At 37.7% G+C, this 25,220-nt stretch overlaps 1 protein-coding gene and 1 long non-coding RNA gene across 3 annotated transcripts in view; one reads left to right on the plus strand and one right to left on the minus strand.

Moving 5' to 3' along the window:
• Nucleotides 1-282: 282 nt before the first annotated feature.
• LOC310727714 lies at nt 283-4,082 on the plus strand. The gene is made up of 2 exons (XR_014534079.1): nt 283-1,661; nt 1,767-4,082. It is a non-coding gene; the product is annotated as an uncharacterized lncRNA (long non-coding RNA).
• The window catches only part of fndc5b (fibronectin type III domain containing 5b), a 30,167-nt gene continuing 5,991 nt past the window's right edge, over nt 1,045-25,220 (minus strand). Inside the window, exons 2-7 of one of the 2 annotated variants that reach the window (XR_014534069.1) lie at nt 16,236-16,351; nt 13,011-13,209; nt 10,720-10,809; nt 7,384-7,561; nt 1,783-5,737; nt 1,045-1,674 (exon numbers count right to left, since the gene is read on the minus strand). Coding sequence is in view for 1 of the 2 variants with exons in the window: in XM_083544435.1 (XP_083400561.1) it covers nt 7,422-7,561; nt 10,720-10,809; nt 13,011-13,209; nt 16,236-16,351 (545 nt within the window). In the remaining variant the exon portion in view is untranslated. Of the gene's footprint in view, nt 5,738-7,383; nt 7,562-10,719; nt 10,810-13,010; nt 13,210-16,235; nt 16,352-25,220 lie in introns of both variants that reach the window. The other variant, XM_083544435.1, reaches the window with a different exon arrangement.

Below are 25,220 nucleotides of genomic sequence, written 5' to 3' on the forward strand. Positions count from 1 at the left end.
AAGGATTTGAGTGAGTTTAAAATCAGCCAAATTGTGAAGTCTAGATGACTGGGTCAGAGCATCTCTAAAACTGCAGCTCTTGTTGGACTGCAGTGGTCAGATTCTATCAAAAGTGCTCCAAGGAAGGAACAGTGATGAACTGGCGACAGGGTCACGGGCGGCCAAGGCTCATTGGCGCACGTGGGAAGCGAAGGCTGACCCGTGTTTTGCGATTCGACAGGCGAGCTCCTGTAGCTCAAATTGCTGAAGAAGTTAATGCTGTTACTGCTTCTGATGGGTCAGAACTGTTTTGGCAGCAAAAGGAGGACCAACACAATATTAGGCAGGTGGTCATAATGTTATGCCTGATCAGTGTATATTGTGTTAATTTGTTTTTTTGATTCTCAACTAAAAAACAAAATGTGAATTACAATACCACGATAACGATTCATTTTTTATTATAATTCATTTATTGAAAGCAATGGATTTCATTTTATTGTCATTTCTTAAATGTCCACTCTGGAGACATTGGCACAAATGATGAATAATATGATACAAACCAGAGCAACATATACAGAGTTTGCAGAAAATGTAGTAGAACATGGGGGAGGGCAGGGCAGGGCAGGGCAGGGGACGGTGTTGGGGGGTTGTTTTGCAATAAATGTCTCAAGATTTAGACACGGCATAACATAATAAGAAAGGGATGTTGTTCTGTTTTTGCCTATTGAAATTCAGTGAGTGATGCATATGAACTTCTTGGAGTGAAGACAGAACGTTCACTAAAGCCACTGATGGATAATGCTCTGATGGTTGATCAGTTATTCTACATCCAGATTGTTAAATTGTAAATTGTTACCTCAGAAAATCCCAAATCATTAGTTCGCGAATACATTTTACTCAATCAATACTCATGTGGTTTTAGCAGTGGTAAAGAGTGTATTTCCAAAAGAATGTTATAAACTAGCCTAGATCTTTGTAGTAAACAGAATAAATGCACTGCAGCCTGTTTGAAAATATTTAATACTTTATTATTTTTGTGGCAGTACATAAGTAGACATGTAATAGTTTATTTTTCTTTAATCCATATAAATTGTATAAGTTTGTATAGCACTGCAGAAACATGCTAGCCCTCATGAAGCATTTGTTTTTAATGAACATCAAGTAACACAGACTCTGTGGGTTTACACTGAACGTTCATCCTGTTTTGAAGCCCATGCGTCAGAGTAAATATGTGGGACGAATGATCTCAGTGACCGTCTCGGTTCGGTTTAAATTACAATGCAACATAATGCCAGTTTTCACCTTCACATTATTAGCGTCTCTCTCGCTGTCTATTAAGTGCTTTAAGGCTTGGGCTCTGATCTCACAGATGGGAATGCTAAAGAAGTAGCCACGACACGGCTAAATGTACAAGAAGTGTGTTTTTAAAATCATTAACACCTTAAAGGCATGATGGAGATCAGTGTGGCAACAAATATATTGTCTACATCCAGCGTACATAATATAACACCTATTAAACCGTATTTCTTTTTTTTTTAAATCAAAGCTTTACCATTGTTTTCCTTTCAGATGTATAAGTTACTTACAAACAGTTTACAGTCTAAGCACAGGAATGAGCAGATGCTGGATAATGATCTTGTTCTTTCGAGTGTCCATCAGTAGCTCACTGGGAGGCAGTGTATGTGACCTCATCACCTTCTTGTTACAAGTTTAAAAAAAAAAAAACTCATGTACTTGTATAACAGTGATAAATTTGATCGAATTGAATCTTAATATGTATTTTACAGAAAAAACCTTTCCCACATATGCAAATTGTTACAGTTCTACGGCATCTTTACATTCGGCTGTGCTGCTAGATTTTTCATAGGCACTGCTGTAAACACAATTCGGGTTTATGGGTTAGAAATAAAACACATTGTGGCATGCCGTTATAGAAAACGCATCAGTGAGGAGAAGTGTGAGCTTTTTCCAATAACGGCAAGTGGTTTCGACAGACAGACAGACAGACAGACAGACAGACAGACAGATAGATAGATAATATTATATCACCAAAAGTATTAGGACACAAAGCTGGAAGCACGCTATGGTTTCCCCTCACTTAATCTAGGAGACCCAAACCTGTTCCAGCATGACATTGCTCCTGTGCACAAAGCCAGATCCGTAAAGATATGGAGTTAGAGTAAAAGATCTCCTGCTATCGAGTTTGACCTCAACCATAATAAACACCTTTTGGATAAATTGGAATGCCGACATCACCATCTGACTTTACTAACACCCTTGTAGATGAATGAACACAAATCGCACTCCAAAATCTAGTGGAACATCTTCCAAGAGGAGTGAAGGTTATTATAATAGTAAATAATAACCATAATAGATCGGTCAGATGTCCACATACTTTTGTCCACAGTGTATTTTACACAAAACCATGTATTTAATCAGTGCACCTAGTATACTTTCCGAACAATGTTATGTTCTAAACACTGCTTACAATGCATCACGTTAAGAATCCCAAACGCTACTTATAACGGAATTGATTTTAAATTTAAAGAGCCAGACGGTTTGAAAGGTTAGACAGAGTAAATGCCTATAACAAATCCATTACTGATTGTAACACAGTTTTGGAAGCGAAAGGACAGTTTGCCTCTTTGATTTTGAGTGGAATATCGTCTCTGGTCAGCACAGCAGAACTTTGCTTTTAGGAACAGTGTGGCCTCGTTCTTTTTCACCGTCTCTCATTAGATGTGCTGGAAGAGAAACTAGCAGTAGGAAAGTGACGATCTGCAGAAGGAAAAACATAATCCTTTCTGCCTTATGTAAGCTGCCCAGACATGACATTGATGCCAGCCATTTTTCACCCAGCAGCTCTCCTGCTTTCTCCCCACGGCCAAGGTTAATTAGCAGTCATTAGAGGAGAAGTATTGAGTTTCTTCTGCTGGCAGTGGGAGGGAATGGCATGAAAAATGAAGGAACAGGCGACTCGTCGGAGCGAGGGGACGGTCTGTTAGACTGCCGCCATGATAATGTAATGGCTGTATGTCTGGACAGGGTTTTGGGGGTAATGAAGGGGGGGGGGGGTGTTTTAATGCAGTGTGACTCCTTCATGTACCCTTCAACCGACTTGATTAACATCGCCATCAATCAGAGAAGCAAATGCAAATTGTTGCCGGAGAAGGTCGTGATGGAGTTCCACAAATGATATATATCAATATGGGATATTTGACACACTGATATCTCCGACGGCTGAAATACGCCATAAATAAATAAACGAGCCCTTGAGCATGCCACCAATGTGCTCTTATCCTGATTACTACGAAGTCTAAGAAAAATCTTTCCTCAGGATTGAACCCTATTACAGGGAAGATCTCAATGTTGGTATGTAGCAATATTATCATTGCTAATAAGTACATCATGCATACAAATTAGAATAATTATAATGATTAGGAACGCTACCCAATGCTGGTATAGCATGCTCATTTATTCAAATTCATATTCATAAATTGCTCTAATAGCCACATCCGGTACCACGTGATATTATGGGACGTGAGCAGAGTGTAGGTTGTTACGCAAATGAACAGACAACAGGAAACGATAGAGATCTGATTAACGATATTAATCCAAGCAGACTTCAAGCTGTGCTCTGTGAAAAGGAGCTACAACATATACAACATATTCCTGCAATATAACCTAAAAAAAACAAACAGATTGCTTGAACATAAAAGCCAGCCTGAAGAGTTCAGTGGCTAGGTGAAAATAGCAGCACTTACCCAGTAGGTTGTTCTTTTTTTTCGATCACATATCAGCAACAAAGGACTTGGATGTAAGACGCACTTCAGTTGCAGCCGTACATGAGTGCTTTTTCCAAACAACGACTTGGCACTACGATTCCAACGGGGTCTGTAGTAACTAGCTAGCTAACGCAGGCTATTTAAAATGAACAAGTCTAGCGGAAAAAGTTACCGCAAACACATGTATGTGTGCTTTTCATGGCCTCTATATAAAACAGAAACATAAGCAGAGCTAAAAGAAATATTCCCTGACATCCCTGATTTTATTCAATACTAAGTTCAGGCATTTTGAAATTGGTACCCCCCCCAAAATAAAAAGCTACACACTCAAATTTGGCCCAAAAATGGTAGGCCATATTTCCTAACAAATATCGGCTCACATAGAGTTAATCAGCATGATTTGATAAGTAACACCGATTACGAAAAAAGCATTATTATTTTTTTTCGATTAATAGTTTGGTCCTTATTCTACAGCATACAAATGGGTCTGAAAATGAAATAAATCCCCGTTTTATGGTCATGTGATACTACTGTATATTTGCATGTCCTACAATGGATTGTTTCAGGACCTCGGGCCCCCATTAAGCATGTTTATATTGTTTGCCGCAAAGCGTCGACTTGTTGAGTTCGTCCCAGTAGGACGACGTCCACGTCAGCGCCCATGCTGTAAGTGACAAGTCCATCTGTCCTGACAGTCCAATAACGTGCTGTCAAGCTGCTCCCTCATCTCGCATACTTCACTTAAACTGTCAAAGGAAAAAATTTACTGCACGAGAATGAGACGAGCTATGAGGGAGCTGAAGGTCTTGAAAGGGGACGTGACAAGCTTTTTAGTGGGAAAGGCACCGGAGTCTCTAATGGAGCCATACGTCACAGTAAGAAGCATAATTATAGCAGGACTCATAGAACATGACCGATTAGAGTTTAATGAGGAGCAAAAAAAAAACCGACTTATATTCTACATACTCATCATGGAAGGCAAGCTGTTGAGTTACTCAAGACGCACGAGTGATTAAATAGGTTCTCACTGTATTAATATAATATTCGAATATATCGTCTGTAGGTGGCGATGGGACTGGTGTGGAGGATGGCGTGACGGACGAGGTTCGGTGGAGCCACTGTATTATTCATCCTCGGGATTTGAACTCGGATGCCCTGAGAGCGAGAGAGTGCTTATGGAGAAAAGAGAAAGAGAGAGAGATGCAGATTGCACTGCACCAATACACATTATCACATTTACAGCAGTGACTCCTTTTCACGGTGAAAAAGGAACCTTTGAGCAAGAAAAAATGGATGGAAAGAAAAGGGGGGAGTATGACGGAAAATAGAGGAACCAATTGCCATAAAATAGCATCGAGATAAAAAAAAGAGATAATATGCAGAGAGAGAGAGAGACAGAGCGATATGTGAAATAGCTTCAGTTTATCTCCTTCCTTATATGATCCTTTTGCAGCAATGATAAGAAGAGAAAGCTTGGGTGTGTGTGTGTGTGTGTGTGTGTGTGTGTGTGTGTGTGTGTGTGTGTGTGTATATATATATATATATATATATGAGGGGGAGATTGTTCCCCTTCATTCATAGCAAGGTTTATTATCGTCTTCCCTCAAAGGTGGTGACACATTTTGCTTATCTGAACGAGGCGGCGCTAGAGGCAGAGTGTCCTGGGATTTCTAGCTCTCTCTTCTCAGAGCTTAGGGAATGTCTCTGTTTGGAGCCAGACCCGAGGGAACACCCAGCCATACGCTTCTTTAATTAGCAGGTCTTCACTTCAGTCGTCCAGTGTGCTCAAGTGATCTCGTCGAATGTGCTCGAGTGTGCCATTGTCTTTGTGTACTTTCGTTGACAAGCAACAGAAAAGGGGGTCCGTATTCCATGATAGGATGCGATATTAATAACGAGTCCTTTTCAAATGAAGATGGACACTCTTGCTTCACAATAATGTCATTTGATGGCTTTCTGGGTATGTCTCAGCTCTGTGGGAGGACGCAACAACAGTAAGAAGCCAAGAAAAGCTATATATATATATATATATATTCATTGCTACTGTATTTAAATCAAAACATTTACTTTCTTATGCATATGGTTGGGGGGGTAAATCTAACAAAAAATTAGGCTATGTTAATAACTAGAGATCGACCGATAGTGGATTTTACAGATACCGATATCTATGTTGGCTCATACTTTCCGATAACCAATCAATCGATAATGGATATAAAAAAAAAAAAAAAAAAAAAACATAACTACATGTAAAATAGTTTTCTACTTTTCTACAAAAAAAATTAAGTACTGAATCACAAAAATGTGCTAAAGGAAATATGAATATATTCATTCATAAATACAATTATGTAATTAATAAATTAACCTCTGTGCAGCACACAGTCTGCCTATAAGAACAAACAGCACGTGGCATCATTAATTTGCCTCTAGAGGTCGCTCTCTTAATGACTGACCTGGAAGCCGGAAAAACTATCAGTATGGATTTTTGCCATTAGCCGATTGTTTCAGCAATCAACTATCGGTGACTCGAATTCTATTAATAACTCAGCATAATTTAATATTAAAGCATATATTCAAAATGTATTTGTACAAAATGTCTATAGCATTGTTCAGAGGGCCGTTACAAATCTGGGAGCCATATTTAGGGACCCCTGGTATTAAGTAATCTTCTGTAATCCCACTATGTGGAATTCTGGTTCGCCCAATATCACTATTTTGAATTTGGTTCCTCTCAAGCATTCTTCACAATTTATTTTTTTTCCTTGCTCATTCAGCATCTAAATGAGATGAATCTCATTGCAGTCATGCAGAACAGGTGTATCATGACTGGCTTAAAGTGGTTTTAAATGGGCCTTAATATCCGTCCATTTAGCAATCGCATGTTTCCAGAGGGACTTTTATGGATTTCAAGCTAATCAAAATCGGATTATGGTGGTCATATGCCATGAAATTTCACCGTGCCCATTCCTAAAAAAAAAGTTTTATCACCTCAAAAAATAAAGATATTCTGCATGAATATTATTGTTTTGTATCTAGTCAGGTATTACCAGGTAAACCACAGAGGTTAAAGTGCTTGCTTGTCAAACAAATGGCAGAATGACACCAATTCCCATAATGTCCCACCTTTCAAAGATGGCTGTCGTGGACCTCGACTCTCAGCTTGCACTGTCAATGTCACACTCATAGTCACCAGACTGTTTTCATACCTGACACCTGACAAGGCTTTCTTTATTGGCCCTTTTTTTTTTTTTTTTTTTTTTTTTACCAGTGTTTTACTATTGTTCCTAGTTTTGGGATTTTTGGGTAAACTTTGTTACACTGTTTTCCAATCACCCATCCCCCCACCCCCCGTGTCTAGTTTCTGTTTTATGTGTTGCCACTGATCTTTGCAGCTACATCTGATTTTGCTGTATAACATCACCGTATATACGCATTAACAATTATAGTAAAATTCAGTTTATAAATTGCAGCTAGATCCAAAAAAATAGACAGAATTCTGTCTTATTTTTTAAGTCAATGGTTCATTCACTTCATATAATAATAATAATAATAATAATAATAATAATAATAATAATAATAATGATAATTATAAAAATAAGAATATAAGGTTGAATAAACGTACATGTCCTGAGGCTGAAGCCTTTTATTGCCTGTGGTTGGTTAGACCTTGCTGCGCAGCAGGCCCCCTGTAGGATGCTCGGGGGTGCTGCACTCCGACGAGTTCTTGGCTTTGTCCTTGTTGTTGTTGGGCTCGTTGTCTTTAATGATGTCATACTGACGGCAGAAGAGCGCTATTACGCCTAAAAAAAAAGAGAAAGCTCAAATTTAAATAGTCTCAAGTTCAGTCGTGGTCACAGCGCCTCACCTAACAAAAAGAGAAACTAAGACTGGGCATGTGTGTTGTTATCAATGGCAGGGGGTTCTAAAGCTTTCCTAAGTTTGAGACCCCTTCCTTTCATTCAACAGACCCCAACATGTGACTGTTTAAGCCATTTCATTGCTTGGTTTCATAGCCTTGTTTGATGTTCAACACCTTGAGGATCTTTTTGCTCTTCAAATTTCTACTGAGTCATGTTTATTAGGTGCTTCTGCTAGAACTAGCATGAAGATATATTTCTAATAGAACAGAAGCTAAATGCTGTCAATCTAAATGGCAATGTTTTTTTTTTTGGGGCTTTTAGAATGTTATAAAAGTAGCAACGCATTACTTATAAATTGACCTTCATATGATAAATCATGTTATTATGCAGCAGTTTACTTTAAATATGGGCACAGGGTCAATGTCTAAAGAGCTAGCATGCTACCTAGCCAACGCTAGCTAAGCTTAACTAGCCAATCAGGTATGATATTCTTTTACGGCATCATAAGACCCAGGTTCGATACATTAAATAAAGAGAATACTATGCCTGGTTTTCTGAACATCACATTCAGTGACAATACAATAGAAATATGAAAATTATCACTATAAGAATCTGGTGCTTTTTAAAGGAAAAAGACATAAGACTAAAGTGGTTTCTGGGAAAATGTCTCCTCCTGAAGTCTTCATCCTTCATCCAACACTCATCTATTCATTCATTCCCGTTACAATGGCGATCGGGAGTTTGCTCAAGAGGAAATAGTTATTGGAAATCCTGGGCTTCAGGGGAAAAGCTGAGGTGGAAAGAGTGGGAGTCAGGGATAGTGATGGATGGGTTGATGTCAGAAGGAGAACGAAGATAATAGAGAATCCGAAGATGGATCGCTTTACATTTGGGCAAACCTTACAAACCGATTATGAATAAAACTCTAGAAGTGTAAGCATAGGTTTTGCGTTTTTTCGTTGTAGAGCAAATGTCATTTTTGGGTTTTCATCCTGCGCATGTTTTATCCACGTGACTGAAGAGCTTGCCAATAATCCAGAGCTGAGTCAGGTGGTAGAGCAGGGAAGAGACTAACACACAGCACAACAAGAAGCTTATTCATTTTGAATGCCTGGGAAACACTAATCCGGTTCTTTTGTCCTGCATGATATGGACTGCACAGAGAATGGAAAACCCCCGTGGTTCAATTAGACAGAAGAAACTCAGACACTCCACTCTCTTTCACTCTCTCTCTCTCTCTCTCTCTCTCTCTCTCTCTCTCTCTCTCTCTCTCTCTCTCTCTCTCTCTCTTTTCCTTTCTATCTGTATCTCTTACATACCATTTAGCCCAGGACATATGTGGGTTAGTGGGCCTGTTCATGAATTAAATTCTCAGAAGAATTCAGAAATACAAACTGCAATACTGCAATAATGATTTAAAAACACAATACTGCACAATCCCACAGCGGCCTGTCTAAACAATCTCACGATCAGCGGCTTTCCTTCCTATTGAATTACATTTAGATTGAATGTCATTGTGATGATGAAGGTAAATTATGATCCGAAATCAAACTCCTACAGTAAAAGGCTTGAAACGAGTAGGTCAAAAGCATTAATTTAATCAAACTGGCTGGAAAGATGCTTTGAATATACATGTGTATATATGTGAGAAATTACAATGGGGTTTTAGGGCCACTTAAAAAAATTATTTGTATTCTCTTTTCTTGGGTACATTGGGTTCCCTTTTGAGTCTGGTTCCTCTCAAGGTTTCTTCCTCATAACATCTAAGGGAGTTTTTCCCTGCCACAGTCACCATTGCTGCTCATCAGGGATAAATACACATCGTGCATCTTAACTGTTAAATTCTGTATACTACCTTACACTACCAAATACTACTACACTAACTGGGAAGAACTGGCACAACGTTTTCCTTAAATGCACCCATGCAGTGTTGATTTCATTTCATCTTTATACAGTACATTATTTTTCCATGTCAATTTAAATAAACTGTGAAGGAAAAGTCACAATTTTCCACTCTTACTGATATCTAAGAAAAAACCTTTTTTCATAGTTTGTGTGTGCTGTTTCTGTTTGCAATACAATGAGAAGTAATGGTTGTGACCTGGTGGAGACTACAGAGGGTCTCTGACTTCAAAGATTAGAGCAAGGTACTTCTACTACTACTACTACTACTACTAATAATAATAATAATATTACAACAACGCCAATTCCAAAAAAGTTAGGACACTGTGTAAAATATAAATAAAAACAGAATGCAACGATTTGCAAACCTCATAAACCAATACTGTATACTTTACAATAGAACATCAAAAAGTGTTATTCAAATTAAACCATTGTAGAAACATTTAGCAACTAATTGAAAGATTTTCACGGTGAAGTAAAAGTCAAGTCAAGTCAAGTTTATTTCTACAGCGCTTTTGACAACAGACATTGTCTCAAAGCAGCTTTACAGAAATTAACAGTTAAGGTGAACGATGTGTATTTATCTCTGATGAGCAGCCATGGCGACTGTGACATGGTAAAACTCCCTTAGATGTTATGAGGAAGAAACCTTGAGAGGAACCAGACTCAAAAGGGGAACCCTCTTTCTTTCTTCATTACTACTACTGTAAGAAAGGATTCCTATTTAGTTGTATTTTCACACTTCACCACTAGAGGCAGACATACAGTTTACCAAGCAATGACAAGCTACACCGAGCAGCAGTCGTCATTGACCAGTGGCCATTCGACATCGTGCAACCTGTCACTCAGCACTGACCATTCAGCAGTAACCTTTCAGCATGCATCACGCAACCTACCGAACAGCAGCTAACAGAAGACAGCAAGAATCTTCTCATATACGATCTATTCTATACCCAGTAAAGTTGAGTGTTCTGAATCCTGTACCGTGTTTTTACTGACACTCTGGGGCGAGTACAATCCCCTAATCAGCGCACCTAGATAGTGAAAATCCTTATATGGTCCTTCGAGCTAGAGAGGAAAACTTCCTAACAACTACTATTGCTCTTAATATGGCTACTTTTACAACGATTGTTACGACAACTATTATTACTACTAGTTTTGCTATCGCAAGAACACTCTTGACATTAATGTATTACCTGCCCACATGATCAGGACCACTACTATGATGATCAGCTCTCCAGCCCTCAACTGGGCAGCCTGGCCAACCTCCTTCATTGTCACCTCATCTGTCAAGATACACAAACACATAGACATGCATATAAAGAAAAACTACACAAGAAATCACCTCTGGTACTATGACAGCGAACATGACACATAATATGGCCACATTCCAATCCTTCTCTAAGAATGTTTTTTTTTTCTCCTACAGTGTAGTTTTCACTATAAGTGCCTATTTTTGTATCCAGATGTGAAGTGGTAGCTATGATGACTCAAAGGAAGCAGAAGACTTTGATCAGGCACTGAAAATTCTTCCACTTTATACCTCTTTCCTTCCTGTCTTTAAAGTCCTGTTTCCTACAACGAGACCATCCTTCTTGGTAGCAGATGCAACGCGCCTGGTGGTAATTAAGATCATTTGTGAATTCCCTATTTGTGTTAGCCTCTGATGAGCGCTGAAGGACAGGCCGGCTGGACTTATGGAGCGGCTCGTAACGAAGGAACTCTCTTATCTAGTTCTGCTATAGCTGAAAAGTTGTCATTTTGCGATGTGATTTTTTGTAAAATTTTTAACTCTGCCTGTCAATGCGGATACATGTCATAAGTCCAGAACAGAAAAGCAACGTAAAGCCACTTCACCTTGAAACAGGAGGCGTATGGTGAAAAAGATTAACTGTCTGCACTCATTAGCCACCCTCGAGCTATTTGAAATGAAGTGAAGCGGAAGACCGCTTGCTTGATTAACTGGAGAGCAACTCGAGTGCTAATGGCTGATTATCAAACAATGTTTTTCAGGGAACGCCTGCCTGTCGCCGCTGACGTATTGCATCAACCTAGTGTAAACCAGCCTGGAATTGACCTCGGTTTACTCTCATTTCGTTATAATTCTGCGTACATTGTCTGTTTTAGTCGAGAAAAGCAACAAGTTTGAAATTTACATCTTAACTGTTATAAATGCAAATGCTAATGACTTAACTCATTATGATCAAGACAACACAGCTGCTTATGTGCACACTCAGCTTTGTAATTAATTTTAAAAGAAGCGATTGACACATCACTTGTTCATCTATCAAACTGCCTACAGGAAATGTTCTGCTTTTTTTTTTTTTTTTTTTACTTGAGAAGTTCTCCTGAAGCCTAAGCCACTTTGTATGACTCACAGTAAAAGAAAACATCACTGGACCATTCTTAGAAATGAATGTGGGAGTGAGAAGAAACCTGGCACATTCTCTGGCTTTACACGGTTAAAAGGTGTCTGGCAACATTTCCATATTTTCACCTTTCTATAATGGTTTTGCATCATTCTCTGGAGCAATGTTGAATATCTAAATATGTGGGTCACTAAACGGATTTTTCAAACATAAACGTGGAAATATTACGGGTTGTGTAGACAGGGCGGTCTGTCCTGCTGACATTTTCACTTCGAATTAGTGTATTTTTAGAGTTGCTGTATAACGGCAACCCTGCTGCGTTAATGCATGAATCAACATTAATGATCCGACTGCAAACTTATTACAGCCAGCTTTTCTTTGTATTTTGACCCAGTTTTTCATTTAGCTGGTCAAAATCTAAGGTCTAACATCTTGGAGAAATAATAGAGAACAAATTTTTGTATCTATACACTATAAAGACAAAGGTATTAGGACACCTTACTTTTCAGCCATATATCATTCTTATCCATGATATTAGCACAAAGTCAGTGGCCCACAATTATATAGGATGTCTTTGTTCCAGCATCCCTTTGCACAAAGCCAGCTTGATAAATATATTGTTTTTATTAATTAAAGTGGAAGATCTTGAGTGGAAGATATAGAGCCCTGACCTCAACCCTATTGAACACCTTTGGGATAAATCGTAACATTGATTGCACTCCAGGCCTACTTACATCATTTACTTCAAAACAAATTGATATTTGCTATGATTTGGGATCTTATTTGGGAGGAGGTGGGATGAAACTAGAGAACATAAAGGAAACCTAAGTTAGGGATATAACATTTACATTAATTTCTAAACCTTATTCACAATATGAAATTAGTCCTTTAGTTAAAAAGGATGTGAATTTTTGGACAGTCAGCATAACAGTGATAGTAGACTAATATACTGTATTTATTGGTCTATGTGCGATATATATTTCTTCTTCGACCCTAAGTGGCTCCTTAACCTTGTTGTCTTTGCCATTAGATAAGTTCTAATAAAGTAGCAGATTTAGACAATATATACTGTATACAATTATATATATTAACACAGGGACAGTTTCTCTTTGACTTACCAGGGCTTTTGGAAGCCATTTTCTCTGACTCCTTTGGTGTGCGGAAGAGGACGGGGTCACTAGGTGGACTCGTGCCACTCATGCTGATGGACTGCACGTGGACAATATACTCTGTATCAGCCTCTAAATCCCATAATGCACAGGAGCGAGTGGTAGTGTTGACTTCCTGGATGAAGCGCATCATGCGCACATCCTTCTTCTGAAATACACAAGATGGGAAGACGACAAATAGTTATCAGTACCAAAGTGTCGCTTAAAATATTTCTTTAGAAAATCACAACAGGTCTATGTACGTCACGTGTGCATTCAATTATATGTCTTTTATATGTTATTTTAAAAAAATCTATTGAGGGGAATTGTGGAATTTAATAAATTAAATATATATTAAGCATTAACTTCTTCAGCAGTTTGAACTACAGTATCTCGTCTGATGGATTGGACCAAATAGGGCAGCCTTCACTCACCACATGCATCAACGAGCCTTGGACGCCCGTGACCCTGTCACCGGTTCACCACTGTTCCTTCCTTGGACTACTTTTAATAGATACTGACCAGTAACAGCCCACAAATGCTGCAGTTTTGGAGGTGCTTTGACCCAGTTGTCTGGCCATCACAATTTGGCTTTTATCAAACTCACTCAGATTCTTACACGTGCCCATTTTTCCTGCTTCTAACACAACAACTTTGAGACCTAATATATCACACCCACTAACAAGTGCCATGATGAAGAGATAATCAGTGTTATTTACTTTACCAGTCATGATTTTATGCCTGATCTGTATGTAATTCAGTACCATTTTGAAAATAAATCCCCTCAACAACTCAAAAATATGTATATCCAATAACAGTGGCAACCCAAAAGAAAACAGGCATTTGGTATAACACAGAACAGAGATTTAAAAAGGAAGTTTTAGCTGTTGGGAATTTGTATTACATTGCAGTCATAAATATTTACCCTCTCAATCTTTTCCGCATTGTGTAGTGTTCCAAACTGGAACTGAACTATACTCGATTAGGATTTAATGTCATGAATCTGTACATACATTACATTTGTGGAAAATCCAGGACACGGTCATGGAAAATTAGATATACATTTATGGACTGACAAGGAATATATTTAAAATATGGAATTTAGCAAAAAACAAGATTCAGGCTTTTTAAATACAATTTCTTGAGGAATAAAAGAATGTGAGAATGAACAAGAGTGACATAGAAAGTGTCTTTCATAGGCTGCAAATGTGTGGTTATGTAATAAGGTGATGACTTTGCGGTTAGCACTCAGCCAAGTAATGAACCGATTGGGAAAACACCACTGTTGTAAAAAGCAAACCAGAATGAAAGGAAATAGAACAGGCCATTGTTGGCTTGTTATTGAAACTCAGGGATAGCGTTTGGTCAGGGACTTTGGTGACAAGGCTGTAATGACTTTGTGCTCCAACAGATGGTGATTCTACTCTCCATTACTGGGGGACACAGAGTTACAGCACATTTCCGCAGATCACATATACACTCACAAGCCTGCAATTCGCCATGGTGTCTAAAATATTTCCAGCACATATATACTGCAAAAGCACTGTGCACTGTATCTACATACAAAAATTAACTAAAACACGTTCAACATAAACTATGAACAACAGAATTGGGACACCTGATACTTCCAGCTGTAAGCAGTTCCCTTTCAGAAACTCGAGCTGCATCACCAACCATGCAGGAGTGCCACTCCTAGCCCCTCTGTTCTTAGACCTAGCTGTGCCCATCCAACCTTGGATCCCTGTCGGTATGTCTTTGAATATGGTAGCATTAAATGTTTCCCCTTACTTGAACTAGGAGATCCAAACCTGTTCTAATATGACAATGCCTGTGTGCACAAAGCCAACTCAATGAAGAAGTGCCCTGCTATAGAGTTCTGACATCAACCTTGCTGAACACCCTTAAGAGAAACTGGAATGCTGACTGCAACCCAGACCTCTTCACCTCATCTACATGATTACCTGACTTTACTAATACCCCTGTTGCTAAATGAGCACAAATCTCCACACTCCAACATCTAGTCAACATCTTCCCAGAGGATTGGAGGTTATTATAACAGTAACTGGAGATTAAACATGGAATGGTATGTTCAAAGTGCATGCATATCTTATGTACAGATCTTGGGCAGATCTTTCTCTTATAAAGCCCCACAGTTATGGAACAGCCTTCCAAACAGTGTTCGGGACTCAGACACAGTCTCAGTGTTCAAGTCGAGGTTGAAAACGTATTTATTTAGTCAAGTCGTTTATCAGTAGATTTTTCTTAGGTAAAGGCTCAGATCTGGAGGTATCATGGATATAGAGTGTTTGGTGAACTGGGATATTTGTATGCTGTCGTCCCCTCACATTCACACGTTCACTCGGGTTTGTTAACGGTGGTGTGGTGGGTCGTCTCTTATCCCAGATATCCCTCATGTCTGTGTTACCTTCTGGTTCTCCCTTTTAGTTATGCTGCCATAGCGAGTCTTGCTGGAGTCCAAACTGCACAGTGACATTAACTTTAACACCAATAGGGACACTTAATAATCCATATCCTTCTCTGCCCATCACCGTCTTCTGTCTCTCTCTCTCTCTCTCTCTCTCTCTCTCTCTCTCTCTCTCTCTCTCTATCTCTCTCTCTCTCTCTCTCTCTCTCTCTCTCTCTCTCGGTCGAGTTAAACATGCTCCTGAGGCTCCAGTGACCACTGTTCCTGCCCCTCTCCCCTCCGTGGATCTTCACACTTCTGTGCAGCTTGGGACGGTCTCTCATCAACACCTTGGGTGGTTCCATGTAATTCCGGAGTAGAACGGGTGCTTTGAGGATAGATTGGACTGTAGTTAATGTCAACAGTCTCCTACACTGACTCAGGACTACAGTTCGCTTCTGATCACTATCACTGTACCCCGCAACATTGTATATCTGCTTCAAATAGACATTTGGTGCAACCCAGATGAGCATGGGTTCCCTCTTGAGTCTGGTTCCTCTCAAGGTTTCTTCCTTATGCCATCTCTGGGAGTTTTTCCTTGCCACAGTTGCTCATCAGGGACAAACATACTTACAAAGAACATATTTACTTTTAATCACCACATTATCTGTGTAAAGCTGCTTTGAGACAATGTTCATTGTTAAAAGCGCTATACAAATAAAAATGAATTGAAATTGAATTAAATTGAACAGGTGTCTACAAACTTTTGTCGATATACAGTACATCAATACCTGCTGTGTGATGGCAAACCCGATGACCGGATCTCCCTCGAGGATGTCCCATGTGACCAAAGCCGCATTGCCCTCTAAGGTCTTGATGGTCACATTCAGTGGGGCGGATAGGCTGTCTGAAAGCAAAAATCAGAAAAGCAGACATGGAAAGGTGTTAAAAAAAGTTTTCTTATACCTTTCCACAGCTTTGACTGACAACAGTAAAAGTAAAAGCTGGAAATATATATAACTTCTTTTTGGAACTACTTTCTCTTCCCTCATTTCTATCAACAAATTAAATAGTGTGTGCATTTGAGTGTGTGAGCTTTAGATTGTGGAAAACACTCCACTGCTCCACCTGGTCTTGAGGTCACGGTCAATCGATAGTTCCATTACACTCCACTTTTATTTACTCATGTGGGAGCTCTTCGATTGATATCTGAAAGTGCCTTCGAGTGTTAAACAGTCTGCAAATAAAAGGCGCACAGACATTTTTTTTTCTTTTTGGCGGTACATTTTGTCTGTATGCACAGAAAAGGCATCATGCAGAGAAAAGGCTTTGCATTCTTATGAATTTGTGTGTGTGTGTGTGTGTGTGTGTGTTGCTTGTCTGCATAATAATGCAGTGATAAATAAATCACTGCTGTTGACACCTAGTTATCTCTAAAGTTCTCAGTGCATTAATAGGCAGCGCTGCATAATTCATAAAACCATCCTAAATTCACATCTATTAAAATATGGACGAAAAAATAATTAATGATAAAATGAAAAGGGACCAGCTTGAAGATGTGTCCTCTGCATTAAGAAGCTTCACAGAGACTCACACACACACACACACACACACACACACACACACACACACACACACACACACACACACACACACACACACACACAAACACTGTTGTTTTTGCCAAAATTCAGACTTTCTGCTTTCATGCTGTGGGGAATGCATATGCTATTTCCGTAACATAATCAAAATCCTTTATTGGCCAAAATAATCAAAATCCTTTATTGGCCAAATGCAAGATGCACAATATTTTTTATATTATAATACAGTAATATTACAATACACCTGAAAATACTGAGGAAAAAACTTCAATGCCAACAAAGAAAATTTAATTGGTTTCAATATTCAAAATATTAATTTATATTTAGATATTTAGATAGATAGATAGATAGATAGATAGATAGATAGATAGATAGATAGATAGATAGATAGATAGATAGATAGATAGATAGATAGATAGATAGATAGATAGATAGATAGATAGATAGATAGATAGATAGATAGATAGATAGATAGATAGATAGATACTAGGGACGTGCTACCGATAAGACGCAATACAATTCACCCCTATTATGATGCATAATTTGATTCCAACTTTATGTGTTTGGATGCAATGATGTTTTGATGCTATGTAAATTCAGTATGGTACAGATAGCTCACTTTAATTGTTTTGAATCAGACAGACAGCAAATCATACATTTACTTAAGTGCCTTCAGACTTCTAATGCATGACCCTTTCACAAACAGGCTTCTGTAGTGCAAAACAACCAAACAAACAAAAATTATATTTAAACCAGACAGTCTATATTCTATATCAGTAATATTATGTAACTCGGAGGAAACGCCTCGGTCTCTGTAGTGTTGCCATTTATTGTCATATTTACGTAGCTGCAGTGGTGCTGAGAGAAAGCGTTTGAGAAACAGTTGAGTGAGGAGAAATCAAGCTGCATAGAAAATAATGGTCACATATCATTGGTCAATTTCAAAATAATAAAAGTATAGCACATCTAGTAATAATTATATAAAAATAAATGTAAATTGGTGAGGCCCTATTGTGTATATGTATATTTATATACATATATCTTTATCTATATAGCATGTGTGTATGAAAGAATTTGCTGATTTCTTTTTTGTGTAAATTTGTGACACACATTATAAAGTTTATAAAACATTTTTAATTATACAAAGATAATCCAAGTAAATACAAAATGTTATTTTAAAACCATAATTAATTTTTTAAAGGGAATAAAAGCTGTTTTTACCTGCCTACCCCTATGTAAAAAAAAAAAAAGTAATTGCCCCCCTACCTGCTAAATCATTTACTAACGGTGATTAACCAAATTTTTCGGAAATCTAAGTTTAACTTGCCACACCCAGGCCTGGTTAATGCCAGACATATTGAATAAAGAAGTCACTTAAATAGAACCTGTCTGACAAAGTAAAGCACACTAGAAGATCTCAAAAAGCAACATATCATGCCACAATCTAGAGAAATTTAAGAACAGATGAGAAACAACATTAACATGTATCAGTCTGTAAACGGTTACAAAGCCATTTCTAGGCTTTGTATCTATATAGCTTATGTGTCTATAAGATCATGTGTGCTTTTTGAACATCCCATTCCACATTTGGTCTCCATTTCCTGTTCTAATAGCCTCCACTCTTCTGGGAAGATTCGATTGTGGAGTGTGATTGTGGAGATTTGTGCTCATTTAACCACAGGGCATTAGTAAAGTCAAGTACTGATGTAGGTGAGGTGAGGAAGCCTGGGGTGCAGTCAGTTTTCCAATTCATCTTAAGGTCTTAAGGGTTGAGGTCAGAGCTCTATAGCAGGCTGCTAATGATGTGACCCATATAAACTATATCTTTATGATGTTCACTTTGTGCACAGAGGCATTTTTATGCTTGAATTATGTTTGGGGAAGAATCACATATGGCTGGAAAGCAAGGTGTCTCCATTATATAGTGGAAAACGTTAATAATGAGAGTTAAAAGAAGTTGACAATTACAGCTGTAATGATGAGGATTCTTGACCTTTAAGGATGTAATGTTGCCTGCTTTGTACCTTGTTTCAGCACAATGTCTAAATTTGTTCTTCGAAGATTTCAAAAGATTTTGAGAGTTTTAGCAATAATACCCAGTACAGTTTTACTGAAAAACATAAAATAATGCAAAAAAGAAAATCCTCATTAATTGCAACTATATGACTGTTTGATTTATTAGAAATTAAGGCTGTCCAGTTTGTAACACAAAGCCATTTCTACCAAATAGATTATTGCCTGGCAATTAAAGTTTATGACATGGCAATAAAGTTTCTATAAAATCAAGTGCTGAGCGACAATACTTCCTGTCCTTTGTTGTTCATTTAAGACTTGAATAATATAAAGTGCATTTAATTAACACAGTTTCATTGTCTCAGTCGATGTTTATGGGTGGTCAATGTATACCCCCCGGTGAGTACACATTGTACTTAAGCAAACTGTAATGGACTGTTTCTAAACCTAATGCGTTTTTTATTGTATTTGATATTTTCCTATACTTATACATTTGAATTACTGGGAGCTTCACTGGTAGAATTAGTGAGGTTGTAAGTATTAGCCTTAACACTACTTAAATGCTTTCAATTGTAGTGCTCTTTTGTAGGACTCTAAACATTTACTATTGGTTTCTGACTGTGGGTAATATTTTCTTAAATAACATGCATTAAAATGAGCAAAGTACAATAAACATACACAATATGTTAAAACTAACATGTTAACGCAAATGAATTTAAACGGCACACATTTTATTAGCGCTGGATTAATGCGTGCGAATTTCTGATTGACCGTTTTTATTAAAAATATAAATAAATAAATATAAAAGAGGCGAAATTTAAACCTTCAACGCAACAGATTTGTTCTTTACTCCAAATTTTTTTTTTTTAAACTCCACCGAAAAACATTTTGTAATTAATAAACATTTGTTTAGTCTCAAATCAAGCACCCAAAACCACCATGGTGCACACATTCGGCAATTAAAACTGTCCGTGTTGTGTCCTGATGATTTACTTAATTTAAAACAACACTATTACTTTAAAACATTTACAAAAATATTTATTCATGCTCTATGTTGCGTACGGTTTCACTAATAATAAGCATACATTTGCATAAATCATCTATATTTGTTTATGCCCATTTTGATTAATTAAAAACTTGATAAGTATTAATTTAATGTACATTTAAAACAGATAAAAATGTATGAATAAGTTGCGATTAATCGTGAGTTACTGTAACTCATGACATCACGCGATTATTCGCAATCAAATATTTGAATCGATTGACAGCCCTAGCTAAAAATAACACTTTTTGTTGCACAATGTTGTATTTAATTATTCAATTTGTCGATAGTAATATTAAAAAAATACACAAATCTTATGGGTGAGTGGCCACAAACTTTTGTTTATATCATGTTTAATCCATCATGTTCTTCATCATGTTGGTTTCCTGGTTACGTCAAAAGACAATTACATTTATACCGATGTGCTAACTACAAAACAATTTCTTCTTTTTGTTTTTTGGGTGGGGGTTGTTGTGCATTGTGTTGTGTTTTGTTAATTATGAGAGCCCAGATTTTTCCCTTTCTGTGTAGAGGTTACAGAGATAAACAATGTACACTGAGAGTAATCTGATTAATGGTGTATTTAGCAGATTTTGGGGTCACACAGGTGCCTGCAACATTGTGGAACGCCACAAATTGTTGTTAGAATTTAGATGATGGCAACAATGCCAATGTGGCCCCGCAAGGACCACATGAGTAGCCCACGTTTTCTAAAATATAGCTGTTTCCTACTTTGTTAAATCATATTTGATAATTTTTATGAGACATAATTAACATGATCAGTGTTTTCACATAGATGAATATCATGAATTATTAATAATAACATATAATAAAAGGTAAATTGAAAAAATGTGTTATTTCAGATCAAACTGAAAACTGTGTGTATCAAACCTGTAGCCCTTCACATCAATCAGTACCCAAGAAGTAGCTCTCAGTTTCTAAAAAGTTGGTGACCCCTGCTATAAATATTGGTAATACAACTGGAGTATAGCAGCAGCACCAGGTCTTAAATTTAAAACCCTGGATATACTACCAAGTTTCACACTAATATCATCTCTGGGATAAACTCTGCACTCACCTACTGACCTCGTTGAATTTTTACAGGGTGTCCGTTTTCACACTAAAAGTTACACATATGGTCAGTTCGAAAGCATGCCAAGACCTTTTTCCACAGTTTCATACAGTTTCATCTTCTGCTTCCTTCCCCCCAGTTTTTCAGCAGTACTGTATGTGTGTGTGTGTAAGTGTGATTGGGTGATGATACATGGCCAGGTCACCATTTCACCACCTGAGCCTGCTGCAGTGATTTATTCTGCAAGGACTGAAAGCTCAGGCTCCTGGCATGGATCGACTTCCTCCTCCTGAGCCCTTGGCAGTGCTAGGTCTTGTAAATATGCATCCAAATGTTATATTTCTTTGGCCTGTGAAGCCAAATGGTGGTATTTTTACTGCATCAAAACCCACTAACACAGAACGTGTTGAGATCTTAGTGCTATTTTGCAAAAAAAAAACCTCAATCAAAAGGCTCTTGCCAAGTGAAAAAACAAGCATGTGGAAGTTTCACAAAATGTATAGGCAGCGTGTCAAAGTTAATCATTCAGTATAGCACAATGTTGCATTGTTCGTGCGTCAAAACGTGATTGCAGACAGCTTTTCACAATGCTACGGAACAATCAGCCACAAGAGGATGACGTGAGAGGGAGCAGACCTGCCTGATTAGTGGATACAATCACATCTCGTCAACTCACTGTTATTAGCATTTGTGCACAGTAAAGATGGAACACAGCGGATCATCCGTCTCCATACCCTCTGTCCACTACATCTGCCTTTTTCACCCCAACTACCTGCATGTCTTCCCTCACCACATCCATAAACCTCCTCCTTGGTCTTCCTCTTTTCCTCCTTCCTGGCGGCTCCATCCTCAGCATTCTCCTACCGATTTACCCCATGTTCCTCCTCTGCACATGTCCAAACCATCTCAATCTCGCCTCCCTCACCTTGTCTCCAAAACGTCCTACATGCTCCATCACCCTAATAAACTCATTTCTAATCCTGTCCATCCTCGTTATTCACTGTATCCTGGGGTGTAATTGCAGCAATATAACATTTACAATATTACACAAATCAAGATGTTAGATTGTGAATATTGATTTCATCAGAGGTTGAAAGAGTAATGAAATATTTTACTCAAGTAACAGTACTGTTATTCAATTAAATTGTACTTAAGTTCAAGTTACTGGACTGAAAATCTTCTCAAGTAAAAGTAAAAACAGTAAAGTAAAAAGTAAAAAACATTACAACAGGAGATCATTTCTTCTGCTGCGAAAGGAATGCACATTAGATTTGTCATTGTTTTTTTTTTTTTGTTTTTTTTGCACTTTACTTTGTAACGTGCAAAAAAAAAACCCCAAAAAAAAACAATGACAAATCTAATGTGCATTTCTTTCGCAGCAGAAGAAATGATCTCCTGTTGTAATGTCATTTATGATAATGAGACAAATCTCAAATTCAGATTCAGACAGTAAACGAAAGCATTAAACAACTTTCAACTGCGGATGTTACGGATAGGATATAAAATGTAGTTAAGTACAATACATCAAACTAAACATTCTTAATTAAAAGTAAAATTACAAATTTTAAAAACTACTTTAAAAAGTAGAAGTACTACAACTACTCCTTTACAGTAGCACGAGTAAATGTAATTAGTTACTTTCTATCTTTGGATTTTATGGAATGAAATCAATTTAATTTAATAGATTTAAAAAAATACATTGTTTTACAATCAAAATAAAATATATACAAAGTTGCATCCCTCAGATTAATGTCTGTGGTGTTAAAACAATGAATGTCGATTGTGTGTGTGTGTGTGTGTGTGTGTGTGTGTGTGTGTGTGTGTGTGTGTGTGTGTGTGTGTGTGTGTGTGTGTGTCTGTATGTGTGTATGTAAAGGTCAGTGCAGGCGATGCAGATGTCAGTGTAGTGTATATCAAGGCATGTTGTACTTTGTAATAAATGCACACATTTTGCTTTAAAGTAGAATTATCTGTATATACAATTTAAGGGACAGAAAATAGGATAATAAATGCTGTGCTAACAAAAAAGAAACTACATGAATAAAATAGCCTTGAAATAGCCATTACATATTACCAAATCAAGAGAAAGGTCAGGACCCTAAAAATAGCAGCGGTGAATGTAAATTATCGTCACAGAAATGAGCTTTGTTGTTAGTTTCTAGAGAAAAATTCTGAAACCAATTACTTCCTATACAGAGAATGTGCCCCAAAATGGAGAGCCTTGAATAGATGCTGAGAGTGAAATGTAATTATGGATCTTTTCAAAGTGTCTGTATCTGCCCTGATCTATCTCAGCTACTGTGGAGAGAGTGTTCAGAATAGGCAAATATCCAACTTTGACAACTTCTGTGACTGTAGATAACTTGCGCAATGTTTGACTGAGCATGAAATGTGCTGAGAATAACCTGATTTGTGCTCATTCAGCCATAAGGGCTTAATAAAGTAAGGTACTGATGTAGGAAAAGAGGCCTGTGGTGCAATCAGTGTTCAAATTCATCATAAAGGTGTTTAGTAGGGTTGAGGTCAGAGCCGTATAGCAGGCCACTCAAGATCTTCCACTCCAACCTCGATAATGCATATCTTTTTTTAAGAGCTGGCTTTGGGCACAGGGGCATTGTCATGCTGGAATATGTTTGGGTCTCGTATTTTAGTGAAAATGTAATTATACTGCCTTTAAAGACATCCCATACACTTGTACCACACTTTGTGGTAACTGTTTGGGGAAGATCCAGATATGGCTGGATAAGTAAAAAACGTTTGTCTGTATAGTGCATCTTACTGTATAAAAAAAAACAAACAAAAGCAAAACAAGGTACGTTTTTGTATCTTTTTGTATGTATTTAGTGTCATGTATTAAGAGCAAAAAAAATTTAAAACACTATACCTTTTAAACAAAAGACTAAATAAACCTAAACATAGACACAACTGGCAGCATGGAAAGACAAAACAATAATAATATTTGTTTGTTATTATTATTTACATTGTAATAATGTAAATAATTCACCAGTTCTTTACACTATTGCTCTATAATGTTGAAATTTTCGTTGGGAGTGATGAGGATGGACAGGATTAGAAACGAGTTTATTAGAGGGACAGCACATGTAGAATATTTTGGAGACAAGGTGAGGGAGGTGAGATTGAGATGGTTTGGACATGTGCAGAGGAGGGACATGGGGTATATCGGTAGGAGAATGCTGAGGATGGAGCCACCAGGAAGGAGGGAAAGAGGAAGGTCACAGAGGAGGTTTATGGATGTGGTGAGGGAAGACATGCAGGTAGTTGGTGTGAAAGAGGCAGATGTAGAGGACAGGGGGGTATGGAGACGGATGATCCGCTGTGGTGACCCCCTAATGGGAGCACCTGAAAGAAGAAAAAGAAGATTACACTATTGCTCTATCATACATACAAATGCTAATGATTGTTAGACACGAATCTGTTGCAAAGTGGCTTGTGGGAGTGTACTACTTAGTGTGGTACTTCTAGAATATAGAAAATATGTATATGGTGTACCTAAATAGTTGCTGGCTTTTCGGGTTACATAACTGAAAGCTTCCCTCAATTCTACGAGGAACACCACTGCTTTGCTTTATAATATCTAGATCTACGTATGAATGCGTCTTTTAAACATCCAGGCAGCATGTCCTTTTATCGTGTTTGCTTAATCCAATGTATATTTGTCAGTTGTACCTATACAGCATGGTGTCTGTGCAAAGTAATTAATTTATCACCTGCAGTGTGATCTACTGCAGCCTAAATATCATTCGGAGGAGCAAATCAATACCACCATAGGGCAGATATTAAATCTATTCAAAGCTCAATTTTGCCAGTACAAGACAAAATAAAAGGATTCTTTTGACACAAAGAGATAATATTGCAATACAATGAGAAAACATCTTAAAATAATTACTACCTTGAACGTTATTAGATTCAATACGTGCCATATAATCCGAGTACCCTACAATGTTTACAATCTCATTTACTATGTGTTCACGTTGTGTTTTTCACCGTGTCTAATCAGAGTTTTGTACTTGACACCTAATTACATACA

This window comes from Silurus aristotelis (genome assembly GCF_946808225.1).
Source record: "Silurus aristotelis genome assembly, chromosome: 6".
Lineage (NCBI taxonomy): Eukaryota > Metazoa > Chordata > Actinopteri > Siluriformes > Siluridae > Silurus > Silurus aristotelis.